General features: G+C 66.3%; 2 protein-coding genes across 2 annotated transcripts; both read left to right on the top strand.

The window, feature by feature from the left end:
- The first annotated feature begins 594 nt into the window (after positions 1-594).
- On the top strand, positions 595-4103 carry SLC39A1 (solute carrier family 39 member 1). The gene is made up of 4 exons (XM_082496123.1): positions 595-627; positions 1304-1582; positions 2218-2348; positions 3165-4103. Exons 2-4 carry the CDS (start codon positions 1402-1404, stop codon positions 3786-3788), a joined length of 936 nt encoding a protein of 311 aa, XP_082352249.1. The 5' UTR covers positions 595-627; positions 1304-1401; the 3' UTR covers positions 3789-4103.
- Positions 4104-4844: 741 nt separating this feature from the next.
- On the top strand, positions 4845-17217 carry CRTC2 (CREB regulated transcription coactivator 2; the record flags this gene model as incomplete). The annotated part of the gene is made up of 14 exons (XM_082496067.1): positions 4845-5021; positions 8932-9033; positions 9368-9513; positions 9711-9764; positions 11215-11283; positions 12785-12888; positions 13143-13172; positions 13387-13466; positions 13666-13715; positions 13880-14124; positions 14714-15162; positions 15671-15961; positions 16050-16224; positions 16314-17217. 14 exons carry the CDS (start codon positions 4845-4847, stop codon positions 16520-16522), a joined length of 2181 nt encoding a protein of 726 aa, XP_082352193.1. The 3' UTR covers positions 16523-17217.
- Positions 17218-17262: the final 45 nt, after the last annotated feature.

Genomic DNA, 17262 nt, shown 5'->3' with positions numbered 1-17262 from the left:
GGGCAGCGGAGGGGGCTACCGGGGAGAGCCGGCCTAGGGGCTGAGGCTGCCCCGGTACCGCGTCCCGGAAGCACCGAGGAGCGGCAGTGAGCGGTGCCGCGGGGGAACCGGGACCCCGGGGCTGGTCCCCGGCGCCGGTGCCCTCCCGGTAACGGGAACAGGGATCTCGGGACCGGTCCCAGGCGCCGGTGCTCTCCCGGTAACGGGGAACCGGAACCGGTGTCGGGTGCCGGCGCCCTGAAGTTAATGGGGAACCGGGATCCAGGGACCGGTCCCGGGCGGCGGTACCCGCCCGGTAATGGGGAACCGGTACCCCGGGACCGGTCCCGGGCGCTGGTGCCCTCAGGGTAACGGGGAACCGGGACCCGGGGATCGGTGCCCTCCCGGTAACGGGCCCCGGGGTGGGGGGACCGGCGCTGCCCCGTCCCGGCGGAGACGGCCGCGTGCGCGCGCCGCTGCGCGTTCCCGCTGCGGCCGTGCACCGCTGCCGGGGTTTTTCTCGTTTCCTATTGGTTGCGACGCGCGTCACTCAGTGGTACCGTCGGGGTTCTTCGCGTCGCTATTGGATGCGACGAGCGGTGTCGGCTTCGCCCTGTGGAACACGGAGGAGCGCGGATGCAGTGAGCGGTGAGTGCGGGGGGGGCGCCGGGACCGGGACCGGGACCGGGACCGGGACCTTGGACTGTGATCCCCGTCCCGATCCCGGTCCCCGATTCCTGTCCTCGATCCCCGGCCCGGTCCCTGATCCCGATGCCCGGTCCCGGTCGTTGATCCCGGTACCGATCCCGGTCCTTGATCCCAGTCCTTGATACCGATCCCCGGTCCTGGTCGTTGATTCCGGTCCCCTTTCCTGGTCCTTGATCTCGGTACCGATCCCGGTCCTTGATCCCATTCCCCGTTCCCGGTCCTCGATGCCCGTCCCGGTAGTTCATCCCGGTCGTTGATCCAGGTCCTCGATCCCGGTCCTTGATCGCGATCCCCTGTCCCGGTCCGGTACCTGATCCCTGTCCTTGATCCTGATCCCCGGTCCCCTGTCCCGGTCCCCGATCCCGATCCCGATCCCGGTCCCAATCCTGATCCCCGGTCCCCGATCCCGATCCGCCATCCCCGGTCCTCCCACCCCCTGTGCCGTTACCGGAGCTCTGTCCCACTTCCCGGGGCCACCCCGGGAATCCCCCTCCCAACCGGAGGGCCCCGGGACGGGACGGGACGGGAGGGGGCGCGGGCGGGGAGTGTGAGTCACCGGGGCCGGGAGGCGGCACCGGCCGCTCTGACGGCCCCGTCCCGTCCCGTCCCGCCGTAGCTCCGGTTCCTCACGGGGATGCGGAGGGCGGTTGAGGAAGAGGCGGCGGGTCGGAGTTTTCCCCGCGGCGGCCGTTAAATTCCCGGTACCGGACGGGGATGGCGGCGGCAACCGGGAACGGAGCCGGAGGGGAGGAACTGGCCTGGAGCCCCGGCGCGGCGCCGCGCCCGCCGCCCGGTCTGGAGGCCAAACTGGGCTCACTGGTGCTGCTGCTGCTGCTGCCCCTCGCCTGCGGGCTCGCCCCCCTCTGCTGCTTTCGGCACCCCCCGACCTCCGCCGGTACGGAACGGGGGGGGACCGGGGGGAGACCGGGGGGGCGGCGGGGCTGGGGGATCCCGGGGCTTCGGGGGGATTGGGGGTGTCCCAGGGAGTCTGGGGGGGTCCGGGGGTCTCAGGGGTCTGGGGGATCATGGGGGGTCCTGGGGGGGTTCAGGGGTGTCCCGAGGGTTTGGGGGTGTCCCAGGGAGTCTGGGGGGGTCCGGGGGTCTCAGGGGTCTGGGGAGGGGTCGGGGGGGGCAAGAAATCTGAGGATTCCTGATGAGGGGCGGGGGGTGTCCGGGGTGTCCCAGGGGCTTCGGGGGGGGGTTCTCAGGGATCCGGGGGGGGTCTGAGTGGTTCTGGGGGTTCAGGAGGCCTGGAGGATCTTGGGGGGGCTTGGGGAGTCTGGGGAGGTCTGGGGGTCTCAGGGGTTTGGGGGGGGGGGTCTGGGGGTGTCTGGGATGTCCCGCAGAGTCTGGGGGGGTCGGGAGGTCTCAGGAATTTGGGGGGGTTCCGGGAATCTCAAGATTCCAGGGGTCTGGGGACAGGCTGGGGACAGGGCTGTCACCTGGGGCTGACCCTAAAGGGCCTGGTGGGTCCCGGGGTGGGGGGCTGTGGTGGGGGTCCCAGCAGGGTGTCCCCCCGCCCCCCGGCAGCCTCCCGCAGCCCCGCGCTCAGCCTGGTGAGCTGCTTCGCCGGCGGCGTTTTCTTGGGCACCTGCCTGCTCGACCTCCTGCCCGACTACCTGAGCAGCATCAGCGCCGCCCTGGAGGGGCTGCACGTCACGGTGAGCGCCCGCGACCCCCCCGCCGTCCAGTGGCATGTGTGTGTCCCCCCCCGGGACCCCACCCCAGGGGACCCCGGCTATGCCCCGGGGGGTTCCTGCTGTCACTGGGATTGGGGTCAGCAGCTCTGCTGGGGGGTGGGGGGGCAGTGGGGAGGGGGTGGTGGGGAGGGGGATGGGGACAGGAGGGAGGGGGTGGAAGGGAGAAGGATGAGAGGATGGGATGGTGGGGAGGGGGGACAGTGGGGTCAGGATGGTGGGGAAGGAACAGCGCGGATGGGACAGCCGGGAAGGGACAGTGAGGATGGGGACTGGGGGGGGGGAACAGTGGGGATGGAGACAGTGGGGATGGGATGTTGGGGATGGGGACAGTTGGGCCAGGATGGTGGGGAAGGGACAGTGGGGAAGGGGGCAGTGGGGATGGGATGGTGGGGAGGGGGACAGTTGGGACAAGACGGTGGGGATGGGCCAAGAGGGAGGGGACGGTGGGGACATGATGGTGGGGATGGGGATGGTGGGGACAGGATGGTGTGTGTTGGGGGGGCAGCAGGAGTGGGCCGGTGGGGAGGGGACGATGGGAATGGGATGGTGGAGATGGGAGGCTGGTGGCAGCGGAGCAGCCGGGAGAGGACAGCGGGGCCGGGCTGGAGGCCCTGGTGTCCCGTGTCCTGCCATGACTCATGGAAAGATCCTCCCTCTGCCCGCGGCTTCCCGCCAGCCCCCGCCAGCGCCTTCCTTCCCGGGGACGGGGGATGAAATGGGGCGCAGGCGACCGCTGACCCCCCCCCCCTCTTCCCCCCTCCCCATCCCACCCCACAGCTGCAGTTCCCACTGCCGGAGTTCATCCTGGCCATGGGCTTCTTCCTGGTGCTGGTGCTGGAGCAAGTGGCGGTGGCGCAACGGGAACCGGTGTCGTCGGTGACGGAAGAGACGCGAACGTTGCTTCCCACCGGCTCCATCCAAACCCCGTCGTCACCCCAAAACCTCGGCAGCGGCGCCATCCGCGCCGGGTTGTTGGTGTTGGCGTTGGCGCTTCACGCCGTGCTGGAGGGTTTGGCTTTGGGGTTGCAGGAGGGCGAAGGGGCCGTGCTGCGCGTGTGCCTGGCGCTGCTCCTCCATAAATGCGCGGTGGCCTTCAGCCTGGCCCTGAAGCTGCTGCGGGGTCACCTGCGCCCGCCGGCGGTGGCCCTTTGCATGGGCCTCTTCGCCATGATGTCACCTTTAGGGGTAGGTTTGGGGACGGCGGTGGCGGCGGGGGCCGGGCCGCGGCAGCGGTTGTGCCGGGGGGTTTTGGAAGGTTTGGCCGCCGGGACTTTTCTCTATATTACTTTTTTGGAGATTTTACCCCAAGAATTGGGGGTCCCCCAACAACGCGTCCCTAAAGTCATCCTGCTCCTCGCTGGCTTCGCCCTCGTCACCGGTATCCTCTTCATCAAGATCTGACACCCCCCCGCCCCCCCCCTTCCTCAGCCCCACCCCAGGGTGGGGTACCCCCCCCCGTGCAGGACCCTTCTGCACCCCAAAAGTGCCAAAGCGCCACTCGCAGCCCCTGGGGGGTGACACCTCCCTCCCCCCGGCTCAGCCCCGTGCCTCAGTTTCCCCACCTGCACAAGGGGAACGGTGCTGTCCCCCCCCCGTGGGACACCAGGATGGGGGGGGGGGTGAGAGTGTGTCCCCCCCAACACCCACAAGTGCCCTTACAGCCCCTCCCCCCCCCCGAGTTGGGGAGAGGTGTTGGATGAAGCAAATAAAGGACTGGACCTGACAGTGCTGCCTCTGCCTGGGGGGGGAACAGTGACTGAGGGGGGGTCACAGTACCCGGGGGAGCGCCCCACCGCGCATATATGGGCTCTGGGTGCACGCCTCCCCCCCCAGTTTTTGGGGGGTAAGGGAGGGGGGGGGGCTGGTCTGTTCCCGGCCATGGGGGGGGGGGGGGTGTGTGGTGGTGTGTGTGACCCTGCTGTGCCCCCCCCCGTATTGCCACCCCCCCCCCCCCCCCCCCGCGCCATCCCCGTGCAGCGTTACCCCCCCCGGGGTCCCCCCATCGCTGTACACCCCCGCCAGCGGGGTACTCCCATTGCCGGTCCCACCTTCATTGTGGTGCCCCCCCCCTTGCGATACGCCCCCCATTGCCCTCTCACCCCCCCCCCGGGTCTCCCACCTCTCCCCCATTGCTGTGCCGCCCCCCCCCCCTTACAGCACTGCCCCTCCTTTCCCACCTCGCCCCTCCCCACCCCGCCGCCGTAGGCCCCGCGCGGTGCACGCCGGTAGTTGTAGTCGGACCCACCCTCCCCACCCCGCGCCCCCGTCAGGTTGGGCCAGACCGGAAACTACATTTCCCGTCGGCCCCCGCGCGCGCGTCGCGGAGGCTGCTGGGAGCTGTAGTCCTCCGCCCTCTGCGGCCCAGCGGCGGCCCTCGGCTCGCGGACTCCCCGTCCCGGCATCCCCCGCGCGGCGGCGGCGGCAGCGGCGGCGGCCGGAGCGGCCCGAGCAGGGAAGATGGCGGCGGCGGGCGCGGGGGCCGGGCCCGGGCCCGGGCCCGGTGCGGGTTCCTCCACCGGCGCCGGTGCCTCCAACCCGCGGAAGTTCAGCGAGAAGATCGCGCTGCAGAAGCAGCGGCAGGCGGAGGAGACGGCCGCCTTCGAGGAGGTGATGATGGAGATCTGCTCCACCCGGGTGAGCGGCGCCGCCGCGGCCTCCCCCCCCACCCCCCCGCCGGATGCGCGATGGGCCCGGGGGCTGTGAGGGGGCCGGGGGCTGTAGGGGGGAGTGGGGGGCTGTGGGGTCGGAAGGGTCCGGGGGGGGCTGTGAGGGGGCCGGAGGCTGGGGGGGGGTGTCAGGGGTTTGGGGGGGCCTGTGAGGGGGCCAGAGGCTGAGTGAAGGCTTGGGGTGTGTGTGTGTGTGTGGGGGGTGTGTTAGAGGGGGCCGGGGGCTGTGTGAGGGATGGGGGTCGGGGGGGCGTTTTGGGGGTGCAGAAGGATGGGGGGGTTCTCGTGTGGTAGCGGGGGGGCTGGGGGCTGTGTGTGTGTGTGTCAGGAGGCGCAGGGGGGGGGTAGAGGGCTCAGGCGGGTGCCCAAAGGGGCCGTGGGGGGGTTTGGAGATGCAGAGGAGATGGGGCATCCCCCCGAGGTTTGGGGGTGGGGCTGCATTTGGGATGCTGGGGGGTGTGGAGGGGCCGGGAAGGGCCCCTCCAGAGGAACGTGCCTTCACTGGGTGCCCACCTGCACCCCGCTTCCCCTTCCCCTGGGCTTATTTTGATTTATTTTCTATTGGCTGTGGGTTTCTCGGCACGTGGCTTGCTCCGGCCTGTGGCCGCCGTGCGTGGGTCCCACTGTGCGCCTCCTCCGCTTCCGAGCGCATGTCCCTGGTGGAAAAAGCCACTCGCCGCCTCCGGCCCCCGAGGCCTTGCCGGGGCGCTTGCTGCGGAGGCGAGGAGGGGATCCCCGTGCCCACGGCTCTGGCGTGGGCTCCTGCCGTGTCGCAGCCCCCTGTTGCCTTTGCCGGGTGATCCTCCACCATTCCTGGGGCTCAGGGGGTCTATCCCTGAGCGCCGGGGACCCTCGGGTGGCTTGGGTTCGTCCTTCCCACTGATGCGGCCAGCTCCTGTGGGAAGCGGCGGATGCTTCATCCCTGGAGACACTTAAATTTAGCTTGGCCGAAGCCTGAGAAAACGCAGCATTGGGAGCGCAGATGAGCGTGCCAGATCTGAGCCGTCAAAACTGTCCCGCTTGGCAGCTTCTGGGGAAGGGGAGTTGTCCCCCAGCAGGCCAAGGGCTTCTCGGAGGGACCTCGGTGGCAGAAGAGCTGCTCTGGGGTGCCAGGGACTGGCAGGGAGGCCGGGAATGCCGTGACGCATCTCCAGGAGTGTGGTTTCCCGGGCGGGGGAAGCTGTGGAGAGGAGATGGTCGGCTCCGGTTCACGTTTCGCTCTGTGCCAGCCCCGCGGAGTCAGTGAGGATTGTGCGGCTGTTTGCCAAGATCAGGGTTTGGCCAGATTTATGCTCCCGGAGAGGCGGGTTGTGCTGACCCTGGTGATGGGACTCTGTGGTGCTGTGGGTCACTGTGCCAGGAGACATGGGGTCCGGCAATCAGCGCCATCCCTCCTGGCAGAGGTGCGGGATGGATGAGCGAGGGGAGAGGAGTGCAGAATAGAGGGAGACGGAGACACGGAGAGGCTCTTCCAGGTGACAGGAACTGCTGACGGGGTGGCTCGTGTGTCACCCTACATGTGGGGTTGGCGGGGCCAGGAGAAGAGGGGAGCAAAATCTGTCAGACCTTTAGAAAAGGGGGATGTTTGGGTTGGAGAGCGCCACTGGCACGCCGGGTTTGGCGAGGCAGCGGTGACCTGACATCTGCAGAGCCAAGGCTGCTGCCAGGAGGGTGACAGGGACAGTGTTCCACCAACCCCGTGGGAGTGACATGTGCCTTTCCCTGCTAAGCCGAGAGCATCCCTGTCCCTGGTGAGCAGGCAGGGTTCCCGAGTGGGGACACCTCTCTGGAGGTTTTGTCCCCTCTCTCACCGGGACAGTAGGCGGGAGCCGCGACCTGCGCATCGCCGGTGAGTTTGGGAGTGGGCTGGAGCCTCCTGCACTGTGTTTGCACAGTAAACAGCTGGTTAATGTGCAGCAAAGCCGGCAGGAGAGGCAGCAGGACTGTCCTCCCCGCTAATCCCTGCCCTGGGACTCTTCCTCCGGGAGTTCATTCCCCGTGTGTGGGACCGGCAGCCCCGAAGAGGCACAGAGCAACAGGGCCCGGGACAGCAGCTGGTTCCAAGGGGAATCCCAGCGCCATGGCTCCCCTCCATCATCGTCGACAGGGCTGCAGGCAAGGAGCTGGCAGTGGCTGTCGCGCTGGCAGCTTGTGCCCGACACGGGCACCTCCGTTTTGTGGCTCCTTGCTGGGGAAGAAGCTCACCGGGGGGCTGCTGCCCAGCTCTGGGGTGCCCCACTCCCACCGTGGGGGTGTAGCAGCCCCTCAAGCTTTACTTCTTGTTTCCTGGAGTTTTTTTCTGGCCGCTTATGAGCTGCTGCCTGATTTCGGCCTTGTCTGGCTCTGCCGGCTCCCGCAGGGACCCTGGCTCGGAGAACAGAGCAGGATCCCAAGACCTTAAGCCCCAGTGCAACTCCTCGCACTAATCCTGCATTGCCAGCGCAGCCAGCTGTTGACTAAATCTCCCATTTTTTTGGTTGTTGTTGTTTTTTGGTTTGGTTTTTTTTTTCCCTTGGATCTGGATTTTGCTGGTCTTAAGCTTGGGAATTTGCTGTCGCAGGTTTCCCGGCTGCAGCCCATTTCCAAGCTGCTTTTTGTGCTTCATCTCCTCTTTCCCGGTTGGTTTTTCCAGGACTGATGAGTGCTGATGCTGGCTGGTGCACGGGGGTGCTCAGGACGCCCCCAGGGTCCAGAGGGAATATTTTGGATTTGGATTTGTATGTGCTTGGCCTTGGCTCTGTGGATTTGGATCATGGAAACCCTCCTTCCCTGGTGGGATGGCGGAGGGGGAAAATGGGACATCCCCTTGTGCTGGAGGGGATGATGGGGGCTGTGCCCTTTCCCGGGATTCGGGCAGCAGAGGGCCTTCCTGCTGCTGTCAGGATGAGGAAGTCTGCGCTGCTCATGACGGGTCAAACCCCTGCCCGGGTCGGCTGTGGGTGGGCTCCAGCCTGCGGGGCTGGGGCAGGAGGGGGCTTTTGGGGCCGGCTTGGTGCCAGTCCTGCGCCAGTACCCCATCTCTTCTCTGCTGTGGGGTTTTGCTCTACTGACGAGCATGGGGGGCCGGTTATCTCCTGCCTGCGGTTTGCCGTGACTCTTTCCCTCGGCCTTGAGCAGTGCCGGGAGCTGATGGGCTGCCGTGCTGAGCAGGCACCGTGCTGAGCAGGCAGCCCTTCCTGCTTGCCCTGCCGGAGCCCCAGCCCCAGGCTGGAATCTCCCCTGGTTTTTGGGCTGTGGCACTGGCGTTGCCGAGAGCCCCAGGACTGTCTTTAGTGTGGATGAGGTGCTTGCTGGAAAACTCAGCACCTTCAGATCAAAGGGGATGCGCTGATCCACTGACCGCCGGTGCCAGGGGAGCCCAAAACGCTCTCAAGTGGGCACGGGGGCTTCAGCTGTTTGGGGAGAGAGCAGGGCTGGGCTCAGCCTCTGCTCCGGGGGTGTGGGTGCCGCAGCCTGCAGGAGAGATACAGCTTTCCCCGCTCTGGGCTGCTAAACCCAGCGGGGGCTCAGCATCCTTCCTGCACCAGAACACCCACGGAGGGAGGAAAGTCCCTTGCGGGGCCTCCTCCATACTCAGTGGCTTTGAAGCAGAGAGGTACTGGGCACCTCGAGCCCTCCTGGCCCATTCCTGCGCTGTCCCTGTGGCCGACTGGGTTGGACATGCCTCGCTCGAAGGCCACCCCCTCCCGGGGACACTGTGGGGGCTTGGTACTATGTGTGGGGCAAGCTTGGGGCTTGGCTGCAGGAGGGAGAGCATGGGGATGACCTGCCAGAATGGGGATGAGGATGTCTCAGGTGTAGTGGGGCAGTTCGGAGGAGTCCCAGCACCCCAGAGTGCCTGCTGCCCCCCCCCTAACCTGCCTTCCCCCCTGGCCCAGCTGCAGGCACAGAAGCTGAGGCTGGCGCATAGCCGGGGACCCTACTACAGTGGCTCCCTGCCCAATGTCAACCAGATCGGCAGCGGCGTCTCTGACTTCCAGGTAAGCAGCGCCTGCTCTGCTGGCCAGGGGCTGCCCCGAGGGTGCATTCTGAGGGGGCTGCCCCCTGTGGCACAGCAGCTGCCACCCTTGGTGCCTTGGGGAGTGGGCTCAGGAGCTGCACCAGGACTCGGGGTGGGTGCTGGGGAGGAGGATGAAGAGCTGTGGTGCGGGCTGCTGTTGGGTGGGGACGAGGGGATGCTCTCCTTTAATCCCCTTGCCTGCCCCCAGCTCCATCTCCCCGGCAGTGCTGCCATTTGTGGGGGGCTGATCCTGAGCCCCCTTTCCTTCCCCACCAGGCGGGCGGTGGGCTCATCCCTCTGTCTCCTCCCCGCAGGGCCCTTTGCACTCTCCGCTGGACTCAACGCGCAGCACCCGGCACCACGGCCTGGTGGAGCGAGTGCAGCGGGACCCACGCCGGATGATGTCACCCCTTCGCCGATACGTCCGACAGATATCCTTTGTCCCGGTCCCTCCTGCCCCGTCGGCAGGGATAGGCAGCCTTTCCTCCTGCCACTGGGGCTTCTGCCCCAATCCCGGTGCCCCTCTCTTTGGGATTAACGACCATTAGCAACATGTGCTGCCCTGGCCTGTCTGCGGGGTTGCATTAGGTGCCTGCACACCGGCTGCACAGCCCCTCGTTCTCTGTTTGGCCCTTAACGTGCCTCTTACATCGACAGCTCTCCCTACGGACCGACCTACTTGTCGCCTCCGCCCGAGCCAAGCTGGAGGAGGTAAAAACCCCATGTTTCCTTGGCTCCCGGCACTTGTTTTCCAGGTGCCAGTTTCCAGCCTGCTGCCTTCCCGTGTCTGCGGGGTCGCTGGAGCCTTGGAGCTTGCTCTGTGTTAAAGAGCACCCGGAGATTTGGAAACAGGCAGGCTGGCAGGAGCCCAGCGCGGGAGAGTCCCTCGGAACAGGCAGCCCTCCCAGGAGGATTTACGCGGCTTCCCTTACCAGGCTGTGGGGGAGAAACCAGACTTTGGGATGGGGGGGAGCAGCAGAGAGAAATACTGAGATGATGGGAGTGGGCTGGAAGGTCTCCCACCCCTCTGATTCCGGGTGCTGCCCACACATTCCCGCAGAGGGGGGATTTTTAAGGTGGAACGATTTCATCATGCCCAAAAGAGCTGGCTCCGGCATGCGGAGTGGCATCCATCTCCTGTGGTAGCGGGAAGAGGGATCCTGCCCAAGGTGAATCACCCAGCCCCAAGCCCCAGCGTGCCCCGAGCATTGGCTCCATCCCACAGAGATCCCGATGAGCTGCGGCTCTGCACAGGAGCTGCTCAGGCTCAGCTCAGCATGGCTCAGCCCTTTTAGAGGTCGCTCAGGGCTCTTGGGCTTTATTTTCAAGGCTGCCCTTGCTCTGAAGTGCTGTGCTCAGCACAGCTCTCCTTCCCCAGCCCGAGGACGGTTCTCGCTGCCAGTGCTCCTGGTGTGTCTGTGCCGCGGTGCCTGGCACAGCTCGGCCGCCGTCTCGGTGTGCCAAGAGCCTGAGGGGCCGTGTGTGTCCCTTCTCCCCAGCCCGGTTGGGGACACTGGTGGTGGCAGATGCTGGGTGGCAGCCCTGGGTTGTGCCAGGCGACACCGGCGCTCTGCTGGAGGTTCGTGTTGTGTCTTGTACTTTGTCCCCTGCGATGAGTCTTGGCGCTGGTCAGTCCAGAGTGCGAGGGCTGCAGCCTCGTCCCCTGACACATCTTCCCCCATCCTGCTCTGTCCAAGCCCAGCTGTGGGGTGCCCCAGGGACCCTCTGGTGTTCCCCCAGCATTGACTCTTGGTACTTTGGGGTTTTTCACGCAGAGGGTCTCACCAGCTCCTTCCTCATGGGAACCTCAAGATAGATTGAAATGGTCTTGGTTAAGGTCTGCACAAGCCTACTGTTTTTTTGGGTCCTTGAGGCGGAGCTGCCCATCGCTGCTGTGTCTGGGCTGCAGGCAGAGGGCTGAGGCAGGGAATAGGGTGAGGATGTCATGGATCAGCCCCGACCCAGAGCTGAGGGCTGTGCCCCAGGACCGGCGGAGATACCCCAGCTTGTCCGCGCAAGGCAGCCTGCAGGCAGCGAGCTGTCTGCCTCCTCCTGCTGCCCTTGGCCTCCCTGCTGCCAACCCTCCCTCCCATGGGGTAGTGCCGCCCTGCACCCCCTTCCCCTGCCCCCCTGAGTAACGCTGCTCTTTCTCCTTACAAAGGACCATGCCCTGGAGTAACTTTCCTATGGAGAAAGGACATTTGTTTAGGCTGCCGTCGGCTCTCAACAGGTGAATTATTTTTTTTTTTATTCTGTTTTCTCTCTGCACCAGGTTCCAACCCTTCCCCAGGTGCCCCAGGGTGGGCCCAGCCCTGACTGTAGTGCCTCCAGTCCCCCAGGAGAAGGGAAGGGGGTCTCCAGGCCGCCTTATCCACCAAACGGGAGGATCCCTGGGGTGGAGGTGACCCTGGGGAGGAGGTGGCCCTGCACACCCTGGGCTTAGTGCAGCCCTCACGCCTCCGCGGGCTGTGTGGTCCTGCAGCCACTCTGAGATCCCCAAGGAGCTGCTTTTGGGGACACGGGGCTGCTGGATGCAGGGAAGGGTGTCCCCCAGGACTACCATGGCTCAACGCTGGCTACTGGGGCGAGGACATGGCTATGCCCGCTGCTGCGGCTGCTTGGTTTCACCCCAGCACAGTGTGAGTGGGAGCCAACACGGCTCTGGGGGATCGGGCCACTTCTCGGGAGCCCAGCAAGGTGACAGAGCAGCAGGTTCCCTATGGAGTTTGAGCACAGGGAGGAGCTGCCCCTGCCAGGATGAGAGCTGTGGCATTGCCCCACAGGGGCCGGGGTGGCTTTGGGGTTGTCCCCTTCCCTGGGCTGGGGCACAGTGGGGTCTCGGCAGGGCGAGCCGGGGCTCGGGGCTGGGACATTGCTGATGCTGCTTGTGGCAGTCCCCACTCCGTCTCCCCTGGGCCGTATGGGGAGTGATGACGGCACCTCCCGGGGCATGGTGCTGGCAGAGGGGCTCTGGCCGTGCCGCGGTCGGGCGCCCATCGCTCCCCGGTTGGGCCCCGTGCCGGAGGGGGCTGCGTCCCACGGGCGGCGGGGGGAGCTTCCTGCCTCCCAGCTGCGCCGCAGCTGAACAATATCCCCCTTGTGCGGTCCCAGGACTCGTCATTAGCTCGAGCAGCCTTTTCCCAGCCCCTCCCCGCGCTCCTCCGCTTCAGACCAACTAATTGGGAACACAATGGGTGTAATATCCCTGGGTCCTCTGCCCCCAGCCCCTCCAGGGCCCCTGGGGGAAACAAAGGGTCCCCGGGGGAGCCCATCTTCCCCCATGCCAGGGGTGGCGAGGGCTCCGGGGCCTTTGCTGTGGTGGCAGAGCCATCCCTCGGAGGAGATGGGGCTGGAACAAGCCCCAGTGTGTCTGGAAGCATCGGGTGAGGGACCACACTAGAGTATCGTGTGGGGAGGGGAGGGCAGGGTTGGCAGAAGGGGACAGTGTCCCCACAGAGCCCCTTGGCGTCTGCCTGCAGGGCTTGTCCTGGGCACGGTGCGTATTGGACACGGGGGCCTTTAAAGGAGATGATTGTTCCTTCACCGAAACCCCCTGTGCTCCCCTTCCCATCCTCCCTCTGCTCTTCCCCTCTTTCCCTGCTGCTCTGGCCCTGCTCTCACCCACCGTCCCGGCACTGGGGCTGACTAGGGGAGGCTGTCACAGCTAAATGGGGTGGGGGCGAGGGCCGAGCCTGGGCCCATCTGACCATCGCCTTTCCTTTTCCAATTAGAACAAATTCCGACTCGGCGCTTCACACGAGCGTGATGAACCCCAACCCCCAGGATGCCTACCTGGGCCCCTCGCAGGGCGCCCCACCGCCCGGCCGCCGGAGCGGTGAGTGTCCCCTCCCCTTGCCACCCCGCTTTCCTCAACGGGACCCCCCTGCTCCCCACCTCCACCCGGCTGCCTCGGGACGCCTGTGCCCCTTCCACCCCTCGAGAACATTGAGGGGGGACCGTGTGGAGCCTCATCCCTCCACAGTGGGGTCACGCAGCACCCCCCCACCATCCTGCCTTCGCTCCGCGGTGCTGGACGATGTCCCCTGTGTCCCCGTGTGCTGCCACTAACGGTCGCCTGCTCTCTTGCAGGTTTTCTGGACGGGGACGCAGACAGTAAAGGTGAGTGCCTGCCCGTGCCCAGCACGGAGCTGTGTCTCCCTCTGTTGCAGTCTGCAAAGAGATGGGGCAGCGGGTGGGATGTGGGGGGTCCATTGCCTCGGGACCCCTCTGCGGCGGGTGGGTCTGTAATGCCCCACTCGTGACCGGTCGCTCCGTGGATGCGGGTGGACTGTGCCGCTCTCCCCGCGCTGACCCTCTGCTTCCTCCTCGCCAGTATTTCTTTTCCAAGTGCCTCCCATCGAAGAGACCTTCGATGACAACAAGCACTCGCTGAAGCCCTGGGACACCAAGAAGGTGGGTGCAGAGAAAGGACCCCGAGAAGGTGACCTCTGCGTCCCCCTGCCCGCGTCCTGCCCGTGGGGTGTTGTGACACCAGGGTGGCTCTGCCTCCCTCCTGCCCTCAAACCACGGCTGGCCCAGGGTTTGGGGGGACGTGGAACGCAGGTTCAGCATTCCGGCCTCACGTCAATCCTCCTCCTCTTTGATTTCGCAGCTCTCCTCGTCCTCGGCCCGTCCACGCTCCTGCGAAGTCCCTGGGATCCAGTAAGTCCTGGGCTGGGCTGGGGGACATGGCTGAGCAGCCCGAGCCCACGGGCGGCTGTGGAAAAGGGGCTGGAGACGGGGCAGGGGGCTGTGCTGCTGGGGAGGGGGATGCTGGAGGAGGCAGCGGCGTACCCACACTGAGCGTGTCTCTCTCTTTCCCCCAGCATATTTCCCTCCCCGGATCAACCTGCCAACGTCCCCCTCATCCCCTCGGCTCTCAACACGGGGGGTTCCCTCCCCGACCTCACCAACTTGCACTTCCCCTCCCCTCTGCCCACCCCTCTTGACCCGGACGAGACCACCTACCCCAGTTTGAGCGGCGGCAACAGCACCAGCAACCTGGCCAACACCATGACGCACCTGGGCATCAGCGGCAGCATGGGACTGGGGACGGGCTATGACTCGCCAGGTGAGGACTGGCCCCATCCCGCCGCTGGGCACGGACACGCTGTAGCCGATGTCCCGGGGTGGCTGGACCAGCCACCGAGACGCACGGGGCTGGTGTGGGGAGCCAAGAGATGGTCCCCCGTGGCAGGGAGCCACCTGCAGCGAGTGCTCGGAGGGGACGGGGGAGACGGGAACCCCCCCGGCTGGCATCCCGGAGCCGGCTGTGGCAGAGATTTGCCCCTCCGGGCGATCCTGGCCTGGCACGGAGGTGCCGCAGCCTGGGAGCGGGGTGGGGAGAGCCGCAGGGTCTGATGGCATCAGGGGGTCCCGCAGGGGTGTGGGATGGCGGCCACGGCAGGGAACCCGCCGCCCACCCCGCTCCTGCCCCAGTGCCCTCCGCTTGCTGAGCCGGAGCGTCCTGCGCTGCCGGTGCCATTCCCGGGGTGTGTGTGTTTCTGTCTCTGTCTCCATCGTTTTGGTCGCCTCCGTCACCTTCCATCCCACCCGGGGCAGACGGAGAGCCCCAGCCTGGCCCGGCCCAGGGAGGAGAGCCTGGGGTGTGGGGCGATTCTGTGGGTAATGGTGGTGTCTCTTCTTTTTTGTCCCCACAGGACTTACCTCACCTATGCAGAGCTCCCTGAGTAACCCGTCCCTGCAGTCCTCGCTTAGCAATCCCAACCTCCAGGCCTCCCTGCGAAGCCCCTCGCTCCAGTCCTCCCTCAGCAACCCCTCGCTCCAATCCTCCCAAAGCAGTTCCTCCATCCCTTCCTCGCTCTCCAACCAGTCCCTGCCCTCTTCCCTCTCCTCCTCGCTCAGCAATCCCTCCCTCCCCACGTCCCCCCGCAGCCAGCCCATGCAGTCTTCCCCCAGCAACCCCAGCCTGCCCTCCGGCTTGAGCGGCTCTTCCTACGCCCCCATGGTGCAGGCGTCCATAAACACCTCGCCCCGCCGACGGGTCCCGCTCAGCCCCCTCACCCTCCCAATGGGTGGCGACTCCAGAAGGCAGCACCCCAAACAGTTCTCACCAACAATGTCACCCACATTGTCCTCCATCACCCAGGTATGCATGGTCCATCGCCCGCGCCGGCCCCGCGCCGCGCGCTCGCTCGCCTCCGTCTCTTCCTCCCTCGACTTCTCTCTCTTTGTCTTGTTTCCATCCTCATCTCAGCCACATGCCAGGGAAGCCCCGGGCTCCCCCCCCTGGCCCAGTCCACAGACCCCTCCCCGCTGGGGGTCAGGGACCGGGGAGGGGACACGGTGTATCCCAACTGGGACTCCCCCACCCCGGGTTCCCGCTCCAGAGGGGGGAGCCCGACCCGTGGTGGGTGCTGGGTGCAGGGTTTTGGTGCCTGGTGCTGCCGGTGGGGTTGAAATTCGGGGCTTTCCCGGATCGCCTGTGTCTCCTTAACACATTGCCGGTGCTGGGGGCTGCACCGGGGGCCAGCGGAGACAGTCCCCGTCCCAAAAGAGATGGCGCACCGGGGCACCGAGCAGAGGGGCCGGATCCTGGTGGGCGCTGGGTGGGTTGCAGGCTGACCCCCCCCGCTTTCTCTCCTCTCTCTCTGCAGGGGGTGCCCCTGGACACCAGCAAGCTGCCGGCCGACCAGCGGCTCCCGCCGTACTCCTACAGCCAGCCCGGCTTGCTCCTGCAGTCCCAGCCGAGCCAGAAAGCCCTGCACCAGTCCGTGCAGTCACCCCCGCAGCCAGCACTGCCCCCCGCCCCGCCGACGCGGCCCCCACCACCACCGGTGCCACCGAGCGGGGCCACGCAGCGCCCGTACCCCCCCCAGTACCAGCCTAACGCCTCCCTGCAGCAGCAGCCGCTGGGACAATCCTTGAGCGACTTTGGCTTGGGCAGCGTGAGTGCTCCCAGGATGGGGACATCGGGGGGGTGAAGCAGGGGGGACAGGAGGGATATTAATCCCCATAATCTGCTTCTTTCCGCAGTTCGAGCAGTTCGGAATGGGGGAAAGCCCCACCGGTAACAGTGGTGGCTTCCCCGAGGAGCTGGGGACCCTGAGCTACCCCCCAACCGAGGGCACCTACGACCCCCACGTCCTCAACCGGCAAAACCTGAGCAACTGCAGCCGCCACGGCCCCATCCCCAACATCATCCTCACAGGTGGGTCACCGGCGGTCCCTCCCCGGGGACCAGGATGTCACTTGGGGGGTGCTGAACCCCCCTATTTCCTCCCTTCCTCCCCTCCGTAGGGGATTCTCCCCCCGGCATCTCCAAGGAGATTGCGACGGCGCTGGCCGGCGTTCCCGGTTTCGAGGTGGACGCGGCGACGTTGGGTTTAGAGGAGGATTTGAAAATCGAACCCCTCACCCTGGACGGACTGAACATGCTGAGCGATCCCTACGCCCTACTCACCGACCCGGCCGTGGAGGACTCCTTCCGCACCGACCGCCTCCAGTGAGGGGCCGGGGAGAGGTCGGGGGGGGCTCCGCCAGCACCCCCACACCCATCCACGGACCCCCCCCCACCTACGGACCCCTCCCCAATTTCCCTCCTCCTTCCCCCCTTTCTTCTTCATTTCTTTTTTTCCGGTAAAATGGTGGGGCCACCGCTGGTTCCCTCCACAGAGAACGGGAGCGGGGAACACCGGAGCCGGTGGGAAGGGCGGGGGGGACGTGAGCCAGGTGCTCCCCGGCCCCCCCAAACCCTGGCGGAGAGGGGGCTCCTGTCCCCCGTCCCCCCCCCCGGGGGGTGGCTGTACATAACCCCATAGGTAGAGACCCCTGGGGGGGGTGTAGGGGGGGGCCGCTTCTGTTTTTATTTTATTTTTTTCTGGCTAATCATCATGTTTAAGGAGAAATCCCGCTCTCCCCCCACAAACCAGCTGCGCCCTGTATGTACCCCCAGTTCCCTCCCCCCAAACCTTTCCCAGCTGCTGGGGACCCCGCGGGACGTGTAGAAAGCACTTGTAACTTTGCCCCCCCCCCCCCCCCCCCCCCATCTCCTACCCCAGACCCCGGGGGAAGCACAGGGGGGCCCCGTCCGCGGGCAGGGGGACCTGGGGCCCCAGGACCCGCATTTCCCCCCCCCCCTCGCCCGGGAGGGAGCCAGAGTGATTTATTATTATTATTATTTTTTAAAATATATTATATGTTAATTAAATGCCCCCTGTGACGGTGTGTGGCTGATTTCAGTGGGGGG

This window comes from Vanellus vanellus, assembly GCF_965231255.1.
Source record: "Vanellus vanellus genome assembly, chromosome: 27".
Classification (NCBI taxonomy): Eukaryota; Metazoa; Chordata; class Aves; order Charadriiformes; family Charadriidae; genus Vanellus; species Vanellus vanellus.
Note: the sequence above shows the minus strand (reverse complement) of the source record. Positions and strands in the feature narration are given on the sequence as shown.

Excerpts from the sequence above, each read along its gene's own strand:
- SLC39A1 (XM_082496123.1), top strand. The coding sequence starts at position 1,402 with ATGGCGGCGGCAACCGGGAACGGAGCCGGAGGGGAGGAACTGGCCTGG. Across the intron at positions 1,583-2,217 it reads GCACCCCCCGACCTCCGCCG|CCTCCCGCAGCCCCGCGCTC; the intron begins GTACGGAACGGG and ends GCCCCCCGGCAG. Across the intron at positions 2,349-3,164 it reads TGGAGGGGCTGCACGTCACG|CTGCAGTTCCCACTGCCGGA; the intron begins GTGAGCGCCCGC and ends CCCACCCCACAG.